This window comes from Ranitomeya variabilis, chromosome 1 (genome assembly GCF_051348905.1).
Source record: "Ranitomeya variabilis isolate aRanVar5 chromosome 1, aRanVar5.hap1, whole genome shotgun sequence".
NCBI classification, from domain to species: domain Eukaryota; kingdom Metazoa; phylum Chordata; class Amphibia; order Anura; family Dendrobatidae; genus Ranitomeya; species Ranitomeya variabilis.
Window position 1 is genome coordinate 757,669,374 of NC_135232.1, and position 17,234 is coordinate 757,686,607.

General features: G+C 42.9%; 1 protein-coding gene across 1 annotated transcript in view; it reads left to right on the forward strand.

Annotated features, from left to right (window-relative positions):
- SBNO2 (strawberry notch homolog 2) overlaps nt 1–17,234 on the forward strand; it is a 129,506-nt gene that overhangs the window by 37,120 nt on the left and 75,152 nt on the right. The window contains exons 2-4 of the mRNA XM_077271295.1: nt 8,593–8,766; nt 9,708–9,796; nt 11,208–11,298. Of these exons, the coding sequence (XP_077127410.1) occupies nt 8,641–8,766; nt 9,708–9,796; nt 11,208–11,298 (306 nt within the window). The 5' untranslated portion in view covers nt 8,593–8,640. The remainder of the gene's footprint in view (nt 1–8,592; nt 8,767–9,707; nt 9,797–11,207; nt 11,299–17,234) is intronic.

Genomic DNA, 17,234 nt, shown 5'->3' on the forward strand with positions numbered 1-17,234 from the left:
CTTTGAGGGGCCCTGTGCCAGTGCCAATGCGAACGAGTGGGCCCCCCCTGCTTGCTCAGGATCACAGCACTTGCAAAGTTGAAATACTTACCTCTCACTGCTCCACCGACGTGATGTAGTCCACGTTTCCTGGGCCCACTAAAAACTTGAACCAGCCCTACCCCCCACAACTTTAGTCAAATGACCCCTAATTTCCAATGCCCAACTATTATTATAAAGTTAATTAAGATTGACAAGCTTCAGAAACAAGAATGGATGTTTTTGCCATTAAAATGGGCACTGTAGGTGTTTTCCTGGCCCCCACTCACTGCCGACTATGCTTCCCCATTGACTTGCATTGGGTTTCGTGTTTCCGTCGATCCCCGACTCTTCGCGATAATCGGCCGATTGCGCTCGACTCGACTTTTGAGACAGTCGGGTTTCGCAAAACCCGACTCGACCCCAAAAAAGTAAAAGTCGCTCAACCCTACTTATAAGTATTATGATAAAAATGTTTAACCCCTTCATGACCGGAGGTACTTTCGGTTTTGCATTTTAATTTTTTGCTACTCTTCTTCCCAGAGCCATAGCTTTTCTATTTTTCCATCAATATTGCCATGTGAGGGCTTGTTTTTGGTGGGACGAGTTGTAGTTTTGAGTGACCCTATTGGTTTTAACATATCGTGTATTGGAAAACAGGGAAAAAAAATCCAAGTGCGGTGAAATTGCAAAAAAATGCAATCCCACAGTTGTTTTTTGTTTTGCTTTTTTACTAGGTTCACTGAATACTAAAACTGTCCTACCATTATGATTCTCCAGGTCATTACAAGTTCATAGAAACCAAACATGTCTAGGTTCTTTTTTATCTACGGTAAGTGGTGAAAAAATATCCAAACTTTGTTAAAGAAAAAAAAATTGCGCCATTTTCGATACTCGTAGTGTCACCATTTTTTTGTGATCTCGGGTTGGGTGAGGGCTTTTTTTTGCCTGCCGAGCTGACATTTTTAATACCATTTTGTGCAGATACAATCTTTTGATTGCCCGTTATTGCATTTTAATGCAATGTCACGGCGACCAAAAAATGTAATTCTGGCTGTTTTACTTTTTTTCTCGCCACGCCGTTTAGCAATCAGGTTAATCCTTTTAGTTTATTGACGCAGCGATACCAAATATGTGTATGTTTGATTTTTTTTTTAATTGTTTTATTTTGAATGGGGCAAAAAGGGCGGGTGATTTGAACTTTTATATTTTTTTTATTTATATTTTTAAAAATGTTTTATCCACTTTTGGCATGCTTCAATATTCTCCATGGGAAACTAGAAGCTGCGATAACCCGATCGGCTCTGCACATACAGGCGATGATCAGATCGCCTGTATGTAGCAAAATACCTCACTTGCTTTGAGCGCTGACCACTGAGCGGCGCTCATAGCAATCCGGCAGTGACCACTATAGAGGTTTCCAGGAGACCTCTTGTTGCCATGCCAACCCATCGGTGACCCGCAATCATGTGATGGGGATCACAGATGGGTGGATTTCCGGCATGATTGACTGAAGTTCTTGTTAAATGCCGCTCTCAGCGGGTTAATCTTTGGCAATAACCTGGAGGTCATCCTTTGTTCTGTAAACCATCTGATGCGAAGGAGAGGTACCGCCCTTTTTATCTGTAGGTTTCCTGTCCCTGAATGGCGGATCCCCTTTTTTTTGGTGCTGTCATGGGCTCTGAGAAATCCCGTTACCGGTAAGTAACTACGTCTTTATCGATCTCTGCACTATGTTTGCCAAAATGGTGTTAATGAAAATGAAGCTCAGTGTGCAAAGAAACAAGCCCTCGCACAGCTACATTGATGGAAAAGTAATAAAAAGAAAAAAAAAAAGCTTATTGGTCCTAATAAACAGCTACTGAAACCAATTACCGTATATACTCGTGTATAAGTCGACCTGAGTATAAGCCGAGGCACCTAATTTTGTCTCGAAAAATTGGGAAAACTTATTGACTCGAGTATAAGCTGGGTATGCATTGTCCCCTAATCCCTGTTCTGGTATGCATAGTTCCTCTTCCTCATCCTTGTAAGCATGGCTCCTTATCCCCATCCTTGTCTGCATGGCTCCTTATCCCCATCCTTGTCTGCATGGCTCCTTATCCCCATCCTTGTCTGCATGGCTCCTTATCCCCATCCTTGTCGGCATGGCTCCTTATCCCAATCCTTGTATGCATAGCTTCTTATTCCCATCCTTGTTTGCATGGCTCCTTATCCCAATCCTTGTATGCATAGCTTCTTATTCCCATTCTTGTCTGCATGGTTCCTCATCCCCATCCTTGTATGTATGGCACCCATGAGAAAAGCATAAATATAACAAAAAACATCCTACTTACCTTCCCTGCGCGCCCTCGCAGCATCTCGTTCTGGTGCCAGCATCTCCTGCAGCCGCGCGATCACGTGTGCCCGCTCATTAAGGTAATGCATATTCACCTCTCTCCACGCCTATGGGAGTGGAGAGAGATGAATATTCATTACCTTAATGAGCGGGCACCCGTGAGAGCCTGGCAGCTGCTAGAAGCCGGGGGCTTCGGCTGTAACTGTGCGCGCGCAGGGAAATGAATATTAATTGCCAGTGCAGTGAATATTCATTTATCTTTAGCAGTGGGCACAGGCTGTAGCCACAGCTGCCAGCTCCTGCCTCTTATGACCCGCCGCTCCCCTTCCCCCACCGGGACAATGTCTCCTGTATAAGCCGAGGGTTGCATTTTCAGCACAAAAAAAGGTGCTGAAAAACCCGGAACATGCACAAGTGTATACTGTATTTATGTATTTTTAGTTTAGAATTTTTTGACCACTAAGAAAGAACCCTCATAAGTTTGGAATTGTTTTACTCGTACTGACTTGAAGAATCATAGGGATGTACAGTGTCGGACTGGGGTGACAAGGGCCCACTAATAACATTGACTTTGGGGGGGCCCACTGTTCACCTGCATGCAAATATTATACTACTCTTGTTCACAAATTTACCTATATCTCTATGTAATAATAAACTGGGTAGCGTGGTTAATGAATGATGAGATGCTGCTTTTTTCTGTACAGAGTGAACCAAGTGAATTACGCCAAGTACTGCCCATACACTGGGATTGGGGGCCCAGATCTACACAGGGGCCTCCTGGGGGATTCCCCTGTTACCCTGTGGGCTAGTTCGAGCCTGGGGATGTATAACCGCATGATGAATTCCAGAAAAGCCTTGACGGAATTGCATTTTTTTCCAATATTTTACCACTTAAAACTTGTATTATCCCATTTTCAGTACATTACATGAGAAAGTGAACGGTGTCATAAAACTTCATCTTGTGCAGCAAAAAACAAACCCTGATACGGCTTTATTGATGGCCAAAAAAAATGCTGATGCCTCTTGGAAGGATAGGAAAAACGAAAATGGAAAATGGAACATTTCCCTGTCTTGAAGGTGTTAATGGTTGTCTAGTTTTCCAACCATTATTTTCTTTTGATCAAGACTATATGCAAAGATGCTTTATTTTATACCCTTTAGGGTAAGTTCACACGGTACGTTTTTGCTGCTTTTTTTTTTTTCTGCAGCAAAACCTGATCATCTTGGCAGGAAAGAAGCTGCATCAAAAACGCAGGTTTAGGTGCATTTTGGTGCTTTTTTTTATGTGTTTTTTTTCTCTTTGTCCATGCTAATGTCCTTCGACTTTCAGTAGCAAAAACACAGCAAATAATGATACCTGCATTTTTGCTGCGTTTTTTTTTAACACCCATTCAAGGCAATGGGTGGAAAAACGCAGCAAAAACGCTGAAAGGGTACGTTCACACGGGTTTTTTTGCTGCGGTTTTTATGCTAATTTTCAGCTGCTTTTTACAGTACAAGCAAAGCCTATGAGATTTCAGAAATCTCATGCACACACATTGGTTTTTTGTCCAAAAAACGCAGCAAAGCACAAAATACTTATCAAACAAAAAACCAATGTGTGTGCATGAGATTTCTGAAATCTCATAGGCTTTGCTTGTACTGTAAAAAGCAGCTGAAAATTACCGCAGCATAAAAATGCAGCAAAAAAATGCAGCAAAAACGCCCTGTGTGAACTTACCCTTAAAGTGGTTCGACATCAACAACCCTATGCACCAGGTAGGTGATAAATGCCAGATTGTCAAAGGTCCGTCCTCTGAGACCTAAACCTTCCGCAGGTCTGTGTTTCAAAGTCCCCAGTGTGACTGCAGTGGTGATGAACATGCAACTCCTTTGTACCCCCCATTCTCCAACCTTGTGATCATTGTTTATTAGATGCATCTTCTCCAACCTTGTGATCATTGTTTATTATGCATCTTATTTTTCATTAATATGCTTTTTAATGACACTATTTTGGGGACATATAATTTTGTGCATAGCTCTTATTCATAATTTGTGAGGACAAACGGCAAAACGTTTTTTTTTTTATGTGCTACATTCCAAGACCATTTTATTTGACATTTTTACATTCGTAGTCATATCTTGGGTGACTTGCAATTTTTTTTTTTTTTTTTTTATTCAATTTTTTGGTTGCTTTTCGATTAGTTTTGATTCCAACTCCTTTGGAGGCAAGAAGAATCAATTTGTTTATTGTAAATTAATAAGAAAAAAAATCTTTTTTTAGTGAGTTTTTTTTCCACATAGAGTAGATAATCTTGCTATATTTTAAAACATTACATATTAAATAGATATTTTTTTCTATTTTACAGTTCTGCTCTTTAAATAGCTTCTTTTTTTTTAATTCAAACAATGTATAATGGGGTTATACTTTTTTAACCCTGTGCTCAATTTAATATTATTTTACATTACTCACATGATCAGAAGCTTGTTTTATCTTCGGTATGCCAATGAAAACTCTCTATTATGTTACCATAGGGAGACTGCATATTGCGTTGCAGGGATTATTTACATCGTCACATTAAACATAATTGCAGTGTTGTATTGCAGATGGTTCTTATTTTGAGTGACAGTAACTAAGGACAATGAAGCATAAAATGTGTTTTGTGGAGACATTCAATAATGTTACATTGATTAGGCTTCTCTCTGACACCATTGATCTCTAATGGAAATCTGCTTATCTATCTATATAATTGTCTAAGGGTACCGTTACACAAAACGATTTACCAACGATCACGACCAGCGATACGACCTGGCCGTGATCGTTGGTAAGTCGTTGTGTGGTCGCTGGGGAGCTGTCACACAGACAGCTCTCCAGCGACCAACGATGCCGAGGTCCCCGGGTAACCAGGGTAAACATCGGGTTACTAAGCGCAGGGCCGCGCTTAGTAACCTGATGTTTACCCTGGTTACCATCGTAAATGTAAAAAAAAACAAACAGTACATACTCACATTCCGGTGTCCGTCAGGTCCCTTGCCGTCTCCTTCCCGCACTGACTGACTGCCGGCCGTAAAGTGAAAGCAGAGCACAGCGGTGACGTAACCGCTGTGCTCTGCTTTCACTTTACGGCCGGCAGTCAGTCAGTGCGGGAAGCAGACGGCAAGGGACCTGACGGACACCGGAATGTGAGTATGTACTGTTTGTTTTTTTTTACATTTACGATGGTAACCAGGGTAAACATCGGGTTACTAAGCGCGGCCCTGCGCTTAGTAACCCGATGTTTACCCTGGTTACAAGCTAACGCATCGTTGGATCGGTGTCACACACACCGATCCAACGATGACAGCGGGAGATCCAGCGACGAAAGAAAGTTCCAAACGATCTGCTACGACGTACGATTCTCAGCGGGGTCCCTGATCGCTGCTGCGTGTCAGACACCGCGATATCGTATGGATATCGCTGGAACGTCACGGATCGTGCCGTCGTAGCGATCAAAGTGCCACTGTGAGACGGTACCCTAAGGTCCACTTCCATCTGTTTGTCTGTCTATCACGGAAATCCCGCGTCGCTGATTGGTCGCGGCCGGCTGGGCGTGACCAATCTGCGACCGGCACAGTCCGGCCGCGAATTGGACCCGTCCCTACTCCCCTCCAGTTAGTGCCCACATAGCGTTTCAGAAGTCCGTTAGACGGACTGCGTTACACCGCGGCATAACGCAATGTAACGCAGTCCGTTAACGCTGCCATTAACCGTGTGACCAACGTTTTACTATTGATGCTGCCTATGAAGCATCATTAGTAAAAACATATAATGTTAAAAATAATAATAATAAAAAAAATCATTATTCTCACCTTCCATCGTCCGCTCCAGCCTTTCCCGCTTTTCGCGACGCTCCGGTCCCAAGAATGCATTGCAGCAATGACCGGAAATGACGTAGTGGTCTCGCGAGACTGCCACATAATCACGTGTTATTGCGGCAAGGCAAGCGCTGCGGAATATGTTGTCGCTATATAAATAAAGATTATTATTATTATTATTACTGGGAACGGTGCATCGCTAAAGGCCTTGGCTGGATCCGGGGGCCGCCGGAAGGTGAGTATATACTGTACCCATTTTTTATTTTAATTCTTTTTTTACAGGGATATGGAGCCCACATTGCTGTATACTGCGTGGGCTGTGTTATATACTGTGTGGGCTGTGCTATATACTGCGTGGGCTGTGCTATATACTGCGTGGGCTGTGCTATATACTGTGTGGGCTGTGCTATATACTACATGGCTGTGCTATATGCTGCGTGGGCTGTGTTATATGCTGCGTGGGCTGTGTTATATGCTGCGTGGGCTGTGTTATATGCTGCGTGGGCTGTGTTATATGCTGCGTGGGCTGTGTTATATGCTGCGTGGGCTGTGTTATATGCTGCGTGGGCTGTGTTATATGCTGCGTGGGCTGTGTTATATGCTGCGTGGGCTGTGTTATATGCTGCGTGGGCTGGGTTATATGCTGCGTGGGCTGGGTTATATGCTGCGTGGGCTGGGTTATATGCTGCGTGGGCTGGGTTATATGCTGCGTGGGCTGGGTTATATGCTGCGTGGGCTGCGTTATATGCTGCGTGGGCTGCGTTATATGCTGCGTGGGCTGCGTTATATGCTGCGTGGGCTGCGTTATATGCTGCGTGGGCTGCGTTATATGCTGCGTGGGCTGCGTTATATACTGCGTAGCCGGCTGCGAACAATCAGCGACAGGCGCAGTCCAGCCGCGAGTTGGCGCGGGATTTGAACCACGCTTTGCTAATTGGTCACACCCGGCCGGCTGAATCCTGTGTATTCATTGCATTAATCTGAAATCTTCATAAATAAACTACATACATACTCTAGAATACTCGATGTGTTAGAATCGGGCCACCATCTAGTCAGAGTATATTCTTTTAGTGTGGTCACATAAACTATTTCCAGCTCTCATATGTGTATATATATATATATATATATATATATATATATATATATATATATATATATATATATATATATATATATATATATATATATATATATATATATATATATATATATATTACCGTATATATGAGTTAGGATGCGTCTTCCCTCAAATTAAAGCAGAGAGTCAGCACTCTATTGATTATAACTGTATCTTGGATATGTTTTTGTAAAGAGCTACACTTGTGTACCTGGCCAGCTATTTCTGGACCTAGCATTGTATTTTGTGAGTATCAGAACAGTGAGTACGCAGCTTCTCTCCCCAACCATTGATATGTTCAGCTAAAGCCTAAGGCTATGGTTGGTTCCGTATTCCCCGCTCTGTGTAATAATATGCCATATTGTTTGGTAACTCTGTTCTCGGTCTTGTCTTTTAGTGTCTCATAGCTAAGGTATGGCGTCACAGCAGTCTGCCAAAGGGTGTAAGACAAAATAACTGTGATAATATGCTCAGAGTTCAATACATAAAAGCATGTGCAGACAAGAGCTGGTATAATGGATAGCTGAGTGCAATTGTCTTGAAGTAAGGGTCTTAGTTACTCCAACCTCGGCTAGTCCTAAATAACGGCCGAGTCCCCATTGGCTTTCAAGTGTAGGCGCAAGATCAATTAAGTGTGCAGTCTTAATCACTTATCTGGCATGTTATAGTGTTGGCTTTTTTGCTGCATGGAACCCACTCTTCAATGAACCGGACTGAATTTTTAGTTACATATGTTTAACCCTTTAAAATGATGGGCAGTTAAATCAATAAGACAAAATAAAGTGTTCTCAGCGAATCATAAAAGATGGTACATATATGAGGAATCAAGTGCTGTTTTATAAGGGTATGTGCCCACGATCCGGAGTTGCTGCGGGTTTGAGGCTGTGTACTTGCACCCAGATGTTATAGCATAGTGGATGGGATTTCTCGAAACCTCATGTCCACTATGCGTCTAGAGATGCCCATGGCTCACTCTGCAAGAGAAATATGTCACCCATACAATGTGTTGGACACTGTGATTCCGCACGGTTCGGTGAGCACATGCGGATTCACCTGCTTTCAGTAGACGGCAGCGCTTTGGACACAGCAGACGTGTGCTGCGTCCAAAGCGCTGCCAGTTCCTGATCTTCTGCACATACCCTAATGGGTGGGAGCAATACTGAAGGATGGACAACATAACTATCATTCTGTGCATCACATAATGTTTTATTCCTATTGTACACTCTTATTTGTAAACTTTATTGATAACACTACCCGTCTTCTTTCTTTCCCCCTTTCTCCAAAGTATTCATTAATCCAGATTGACTGACGCCATGCTACGTCAAGGATCCTAATGCCCTGCACGGTGTCTGTGATGGACGGGGGGGGGAGATACCCACAACCTGAGTCACAACACGGAGCCAACGGAATGTGCTCAACTGCTACGATGCAATACCAGCCCACCCTGGCTGATGTTGAGGTGAGGTCCCCCACTGGGTGTCTACATGATGATAGCATTTATAGCCAAAGTGCTTGCTTCTAGTCATCTGGGCGATGCCGAGGCAGTACGTGGTCAGCGCTCTCGACACAGTGAGCACCATCACGCCCACCGATCCCTGAGTGCCATGATGTGGAGCGTTGGAAGTGATTCATGGTGAGTGTTCACTGCCCGCGGCATTGCCCAGAGGACTGGAAGTGTGCTGCTGCAAGGAGACTATAAGGTAATGTGCTTACCTGCAGATTAGCATTATGGCTGCAGGTAATTAGTGTTCTATTATTTTGTTTCTTTAAGGACTGGTCTCTTAATGTTCAACAAAAAGTTTCTTGATACCGGGAAGTGATTTTTTTTTTTTGTGTTGTCTAAAGCCAAAATGATAATTGTGTATATATAAGGTGACCCTTCCCACCACTTCAGGATGCCGTAGGGTCTGCATCTATGCCAGCAATTCTCTGTGGTGTCCACTAATGTTTTTTGTTCTCAAATTTCTATCTATACTTGCTGCCATAGGCTATACATACCAATATGCTCACACAAGACAGATGTGTTACAGAAAATTCTTGTAATAAAATTCACTCGATACAAATGAATGATTTTTTTTTTTTTTGTGTGCAGCTTGTGCATGGATTATTGCAGATGGCATTAAAATGTATGCAACAATTGCAGACCATATCTCCCGGTGTCACCATTCCCCTAACCCTTTGGTATAGAATGTCTGATACTATTTTGCATGCATGCACTGAGCCGGGTAAGGCAACTGCAGCAAAAGGGTTGCTGTTTTTGGACCTCCGCATGTTTTTTGACCTCCTTTTCTGTTTTTAAGAAATGCAATTTCAATGTGACCCATATTGTCTGCTTATAGGAAGTAGGTGCTAACGGGATAGGTAGGAATGACTTCTGATGCACCTTTGCTGTGATTTCAGACCCCGGTGCTGCCTGGTACCCAATGGACACATTTCTCATATTCACCTGCTCATTGCTTGCCCCATGCTCCTATCACCAGCTCAGATCCGTAAGTTCCACCTATCCCTCTTCCCCTTGCTGCTTTCCAAAATGTGTTGCAGATAATTTAATATTTAATTTGCGCTTTTCTACCAAAAGCAGCCTGAACTCGTTTTAGTTTTCTGAAAACAAATGTCACTTTGTGTTCTGACCATTTTATTTCATCCAAATCATGTCGTATTGGGTGGCTTTCCTCTGCATTTTACTATTGTTTCCTTGTTTGTGTGGTGTTTGTTTTTACATTTCTCTTTTATTTCCCTGTTACTTTTAATATATATATTTTAGATACAGTCTGGACTTGCTGAAGTTTTGCTTTATTGTGCTTTATAGCATAATGCTCAAAAATGAGATGTGAGTGTAGTTAGGTACAGGGTGGGGCTACTCGCATAAATCCAAGATATTGAGTTCTCGGAGGTGGTTCTGCAAGATGCTCCCACCTGAAAGATTCATGAGTGTTTCCTGCCTAAAACCGAAAAGATACACATAATATAGTGATAACAAAATAGCCTTCACCATTTCATCCGAACAGGAAACATGCTGAAATGTTAGAAATGACCTTTGTTCTAAGTAGTGGAGTTTCCTTACTGATTGCTTTATTCGTGAATTATGAGCTCTTTTCCTTGTCGCAAGTGACTGCTCTCAGAACTTTGTATCCCACACCGTCTTCTCTATGGACCAGTCACATCGAGGATCTCATAAGAATGCATGAAAAAAATGACGTCTAAACCACACACGAGAGCCTGAAAGTAGGAGTACACATCACGTAGGTCACTAGAATCGAGCGAATACTTCACATACTTCACTAATAAAGCAATTGCTTAGGGGTGTCCACTACTTCTACTATTGGAAGAATAGAACTTTCTCTGTATGTGCTACTTTAAGCAATACATAAAAATATTTATTTTTTCTTTGACAGGGTGAACCATATAACCTGTTCCTATCTTGTGTGACAGACTTGTAAAATCTTGTGTGTATTGGTAGATCCTTTGTGATGCTGGTGAACAGTGCCTGGTCTTAGAGAGAGTTTTTACAGTAAGGCTAGGTTCTTGCATATACAGTGCACCACATCGATATTTCTGTTGCCCGATCACATTTTCTGCTTGTCTGAAGACGAATACTACTAGGATGGAGGCCATACAATGACCCCCTTTCCTTCATTTAAATGAATTGCTCCTTCGGGGCTATTCCCATCGGAATCCAGTTTTCCTGGGTTCTGACAGAAGCCCCGACGTAATGCTTGACAGTGAGGAATGTAAAAGTGTGAACTTCTGTTATGACTGCTGTCTCGTGCCCAGAATGCAAGATTTATCACTTGTCTTTCCAGCATCTTCAGTGTTTTTCACTCTGAGCTGCATCTTGAGATTTACTTTAGGGTGTTCTGTTTTTTCCTTGTTCCATTTTGGTTTTTTTTCTCTTCTCAGATTACATTATAATGGTCAGACAGAATATTACAGTAGGAACTATTCCACCCCATTCTCTAATTACTTTCATGAGAGCCAATCCTACACTCAGGTAAGACAATGGTTGTCTGTAGGCCATTTGCATAAATCTGTTGCTTCCTCCTTGCGATACAAAACAGAAAACTGCACAAGTTGGCCGATGAAGAAGGAAACACACCTGCGGAGACGTTTCGTGGACCTCCCCCTTTCTCAAACACATGGAAATGTCGCCGCCGGTGTGTTTCCCTCATCGTTGGTTAGGGTCTCCACTCTCCTGCTCAATCTGTGGACCACCCACACGCATGATCTGTCTCTGTCAGTCTTTCAGTATTTGGCTTCCTTGTTGCTGACAGCTTTCGCTTCCTTATTACTCGTGTACCCTGATACATTTTCTTTTGCTGGGTCCTGTGAGGACTTGTTTTTGTTCTGTTTTGGCACCTGTTTCTGTCCGTTTCCCTAAAACTTCTTCTTGTCTTTGTTCCTTTAACCACCCAAGCGTTATTCTTTTACTCCAGTGTTTTCCTTCCCTCTACACTTGCTTCACCTTCTTGCTTTTGCATCATGTCCCTGCTGCCTCCTCTCCTCTGACCCTCCCCTGTGTCTGGCTGCAGTTTTGTGGTGACCTGTACTGAATATTGCGTAATGTTGTGCAGTGCTATTTCCAGTAATGTATATGTGATCAGACTGAGCAGTAAGATGGGAGCGGCATTCTCTTCCGTAACCTGTAAATATGCTCCCATTATCTTTATGCTGCATTTTGAGCACTCGGGCAAAGCAAAAAATCTTCCCAAATTTCCAGATTTCTTTTTGTGGGAAGTCCCAGGAAGGATTAACACACTCAAGTGCAGGAGGAACTGTGCTAGGTTTTCAAGCTGCTCATAACCATTGATTTGCCAGGACTGGGTTATGTGCTGGAGGTGTAAGTTTGTGTTTAATGATTACATCTGTGATCAGGGCTTGGTTGTCTTTGATTGCATCTTTTATTGGGGCAATAAAATCATCATTTTACAGCAGGCTGTAGCCCAATGTGAACAGTGAAGTGCTGCCGACCACAGTGAAGCTGTGCGGAGCAAACGCTTCCACTAACAATTGTTCAGTCAATTTCTCTACTTTATCTTAGCTGGTCTTTGAATGCACTCACACGCAGCAGATTAGTTGCTGGAATTTTTAAATGATTATTGCAGAAATGTGCACACCTGCTGCATATTGCATCCACCCAACTCCAAGCATACATTCTGGGCTCTGTTTATCATATTTGTTGTTTTTCAGTATTTTAAAAAAAGCGAATAAGGCCTTGCCAAACTGTTTATTTCCCCTGTGAGTTAATGGTTGAGCATGTTGAAATCCCTATATACTCCTTTCCTGTCCCTACAATGGCGTTTTCTTTCACATATCTTTTTAAATGCGGCTTACACCCTTTGATTATGCTAGTAATTTGTGGTTGGCAGACAAAGATTTTATTCTTGTTTGCGCATCACTTAGAGCAGTTCCTAAAGTGGGGAGCATAAGTATTTGATACATTTGCTGATTTTGCACGTTTTCCGACCTATAAAGGATGGCAGAGGTGTGTCATTTTTATCGTAGGTACGCTTCAATTGTGAGACAGAATCTAAAAATGAAAACCAGAAAATCACATTGTATGATTTTTACATAATTAGTTTGCATTTTATGGCATGAAATAAGCACCATATTTTTCCGACTATAAGACACACCAGACCATAAGACACACCTAGGTTTTAGAGGAGGAAATTATTAGTGATGAGCGAATATACTCGTTACTCAAGATTTCCCGAGCATGCTCAGGGGTCCTCCGAGTATTTTTTAGTGCTCGGAGATTTAGTTTTTCTTGCCGCAGCTGAATGATTTACATCTCTTAGCCAGCTTGATTACATGTGGGGATTCCCTAGCAACCAGGCAACCACCCTTATGCTGGCTAACAGCTGTAAATCATTCAGCTGCGGCAAGAAAAACTAAATCTCCGAGCACTTAAAAATACTCGGAGGACCCCCGAGCATGCTCGAGTGACGAGTATATTAGCTCATCAATAGAAATTCTTTAAAAAATAAATAAATTGAAGCAAAAAATGTGGTCTATTCTGTACTAATATCCCCTAGTCTGGTAGATATGGTCGCCTTATCCCTATCCTGGTATGCATGGCCCCCCTCATCCCTATCCTGGCAATCAGGGCCCCCATGAGAAAAACATAAAAATAAAAGACAAAACATTATACTTCCTGTGCTCCCTCGCAGCATCTTGTTCCGATGCCAGCAGCTGATTAATGCTCGTAAGCAGCGCATGGCAGGGATGTCATGTTCTGCTTACAAGCCGAGGACATCTGCCATAATACTCACTGCTCTCCATGCCGGGACGATGTGCATGGAGAGCAGTGAAAATTCATTGCTCTTTAATAGCAGGCACAGTGTTAGTCGCAGCGGCCAGCTGCCTGCAGCTGCCGGGCGTTCACGCATGACCGCTACTAAAGGGAATGAATATTCACTGCATTCCACGCCTATGGGAATGGAGAGCAGTGAATATTCATAGCCTTAAGTAGCAGGCTAACGCAAACTCCTGGCAGCTGCAGGAAGCCAGCTGCTGTGGCTAACGGCGTGTCCGCTATTAAAGAAAAATGAATATTCACTGCCTTCCACACCCATGGGCGTGGAAGACAGTGAATATTCATTTCTCTTTAGCATCGGGCACAGGAGTTATCCCCAGCAGCTGGCCCCTTCCTCCTGGGACCAGCTGCCGCTCACCCCCCCTCCCCACCAGAGCATGTACATCTGGACTGTAAGATGCACCCCCCATTTTCCTTCACATTTTTGGAGGAAAAAAATGCATCTTATAGTCCGAATGATCTGGTATTTCATACAGTAGAAAAAGAAAACTTAATATTTGATACAGAAACCTTAGTTTGCAATTAGAGGTCAAATGTTTTCTGTAGTTCTTAACCAAGTTTGCACACACTGCAGCAGTGACTTTGGCCCACTTCATACAGATTTTCTCCAGAGCTTCCAGGTTTCGGGGCTGTCACTGGGCAACATTAAAGGGAACCTGTCACCCCCAAAATCGAAGGTGAGCTAAGCCCACCAGCATCAGGGGCTTATCTACAGCATTCTGCAATTCTGTAGATAATCCCCCGATGTATCCTGAAAGATGAGAAAAAGAGGTTTGATTATACTCATCCAGGGGCGGTCCCGATGCGATGGGTGTCGCGGTCCGGTCCGGGGCCTCCCATCTTCTTACGATTACGTCCTCTTCTTGTATTCACGCTTCGGCGCAGGTGTACTTTGTCTGCCCTGTTGAGGGCTGAGCAAAGTACTGCAGTGCGCAGGTCCCGGGAAAGGTCAGAGAGGCCCCCTAGCAACCAGGCAACCCCCACATGTTCTTATGCTGGCTAACAGATGTAAATCATTCAGCTGCGGCAAGAAAAACTAAATCTCTGAGCACTAAAAAATACTCGGGGACCCCCAAGCATGCTCGAGAAATCTCGAGTAACGAGTATATTCGCTCATCACTAAAGATGATCAATGTCCTTTTGTATTTTAGTCAACAAAATATATACATTGTCATCTGTTACATTTTAAAAATTAAAAAAAGAAAAGAAAATGGGCCTACGCAAAAGTTTTGGCACCCTGCATGGTTAGGGGTGCTAGTAGCACCCCTTTTTGAAAGTATCGCTTCTTGTAAATGCTTTTTGTAGCCAGGCAAAAGTCTTACATTTGTAGTTTGAGGGATTTTCATCCATTCTTCCTTGGAAATTCTTCCAGTTCTGAGATTCCTGGGTCGTCTTGCATGTACTTCTATTTTAAGGTGGAGCCCCAGATTTTCAATGATGTTCAGATCAGGGGACTGTGAGGGCCATTGTAAAATCTTCCCTTGAAATGTTCCCTGTGCCATTGGCTGCAACACAGCCCCAAAGAATGGTTGATTCACCCCCATGCTTAATGGTTGGCGAGATGTTCTTTTCCTGAAATTCTGTTCCCTTTTTTCTTCACGCATACCTTTTGATCATTGTGACCAAAGTGTTATATTTTAACCTAATCAGTCCACAGGACTTTTTTCCCAAAATGCTTCAGACTTGGTTAGATGCTCTTTTGCATACTTTTGCCTCTGAATTTTATGGTGAGGATGCAGGTGAGGTTTTCTTCTGATGACTCTACCATGACGGTCATATTTGTGCAGCTGGCTCTGAACAGTAGAACAATGTACCACAACTTCAGAGTCTGCTAAACCTTTCTGAAGGTCTTTTTCAGTTATGCGGGGGTTCTGATTTGCCTCTAGCAATCCTACGAGCAGCTCTCACTGAAATTTTGCTTGGTCTTCCATACCTTTTCTTGACCTCCACTGTTTCTGTTAGCTGCCATTTCTTAATTACATTTCGAACTGAGGAAAGGGATACTTGAAAACGCTTTGCTATCTTCTTATAGCCTTCTCCTGATTTATGAGCCTCCACCATTTTAATTTTCTGAATGCTAGGCAGTTGAGAACCCATGTATGCTTTTTTTGGCACAACATTAGAGTAGGCTGGGTTTTTATAAAGCTGGGAAATTTGCATCACCTGAGCTTTTCTAACAATTATGGTGAACAAGCCATAACCCTAACAGGCTAATTAAAGTCTGAAACCTTAGTGAAAGAGGGCACAAATCTCTAAGGGTGCCCAAACTTTATCATTGGCCCATTTTCTTTTTTGGTAATTTTTAAAATGTTAAAAATGACAATATATTTGTTTATTTTTTTAGTCTAAAATACAAAGGAAATGTGTCATCTTTAGGCCTTTTAGAGATAATTTCATCTTCAACTTTCTTAACTGTTTACAGCAGGGGTGGGGAATCTTTTTTTTTTTTCTGCGAAGGGCCAATTGCATATACGATCCCTTGGGGGCCGTACAAACTCCGCCCACAAAGTACATCATGACTGTGGCACTGCTGTCAGGATATAATCTTTCAGTACATGCCCTTCAGTGTTCAGTAGTGTATGTGCTAACAGAGCAAGAAGAAATTAATGAGCTGGTTGCAATCAAAATACAGCTCCTTGCCCAAGAATGCGGTCCTGAGAATCAGCTCGGGGGCCTGATAAAAGGTCATCGAGGGCTGTAAATGGCCCGGGGGACTGAGGTTCCCCACCCCTGGTTTACAGTAACAGTAATTGGTGCCCAATCTTTTACATGCCACGGGAGATCTATTGATTTTGGTCTGATGCAGACTTGGGCAAAGTGTGACACTTGGGCTGTTCATGTCCAGTCCCTGGACGAGGACAGCCACAGGGCTGGAAACAGTGGTGTTTTGCCCTGCATGCCTCCTCCCTGCCCAGTGTCTCAATTTCATTGGTCTCAGCATTTTTGGGATGCCGATACCAGTGAACAAGATTGAACAGGGAGCGATTTACATTACATTGTGCCCGCTGTGCAAGCTCAGTACGCTGCACAGATTGCTGCAGCAGGAAAACGGGGTTAGGCGAGTAGTTTTATTTTATTTTTTTGGTCTTAATTTTGAGATCTTATGGAAAATTTAAGAGCATAATACTACATGGTATGCTGTGTGGGGACGACATACTGTGTTGGGGGGACTGTGGGGGCACCATTGTGTTGGGGGCACTGGAAGGTACAAGTGCTGAAAAACAGGAGCAGTATGATTTCTCTTTATAAACTATAGGAACCAGTTAATTCTGTGAATTTGACTAGCTGCTACTGATCTGAATACAGGTTATAGGAAGCCCTACTGTAACATGTATTAGCAGTAGTAGCTAGTCAACAGACGTAATTTTGCTCAGTATTTCTTGCTAACAATGAATATAAAAGAATAATTCTGAGCAGAATTTGGCCTATTGGTTTGGCCCTCCACTACAGTCACTGTCTTGCATGTGGCCCTCAGAAAAATGAATAGCCCACCCCTGGCCTGATGGGATAGTATCAGGCCACAAATTTGTGTAAAGGACCCACATGTGCACATTTACATGGGTCCGTTCTGCTGCCTATCTGCAGCATGTACAGAAGCCTTTTTTGCACTCCAC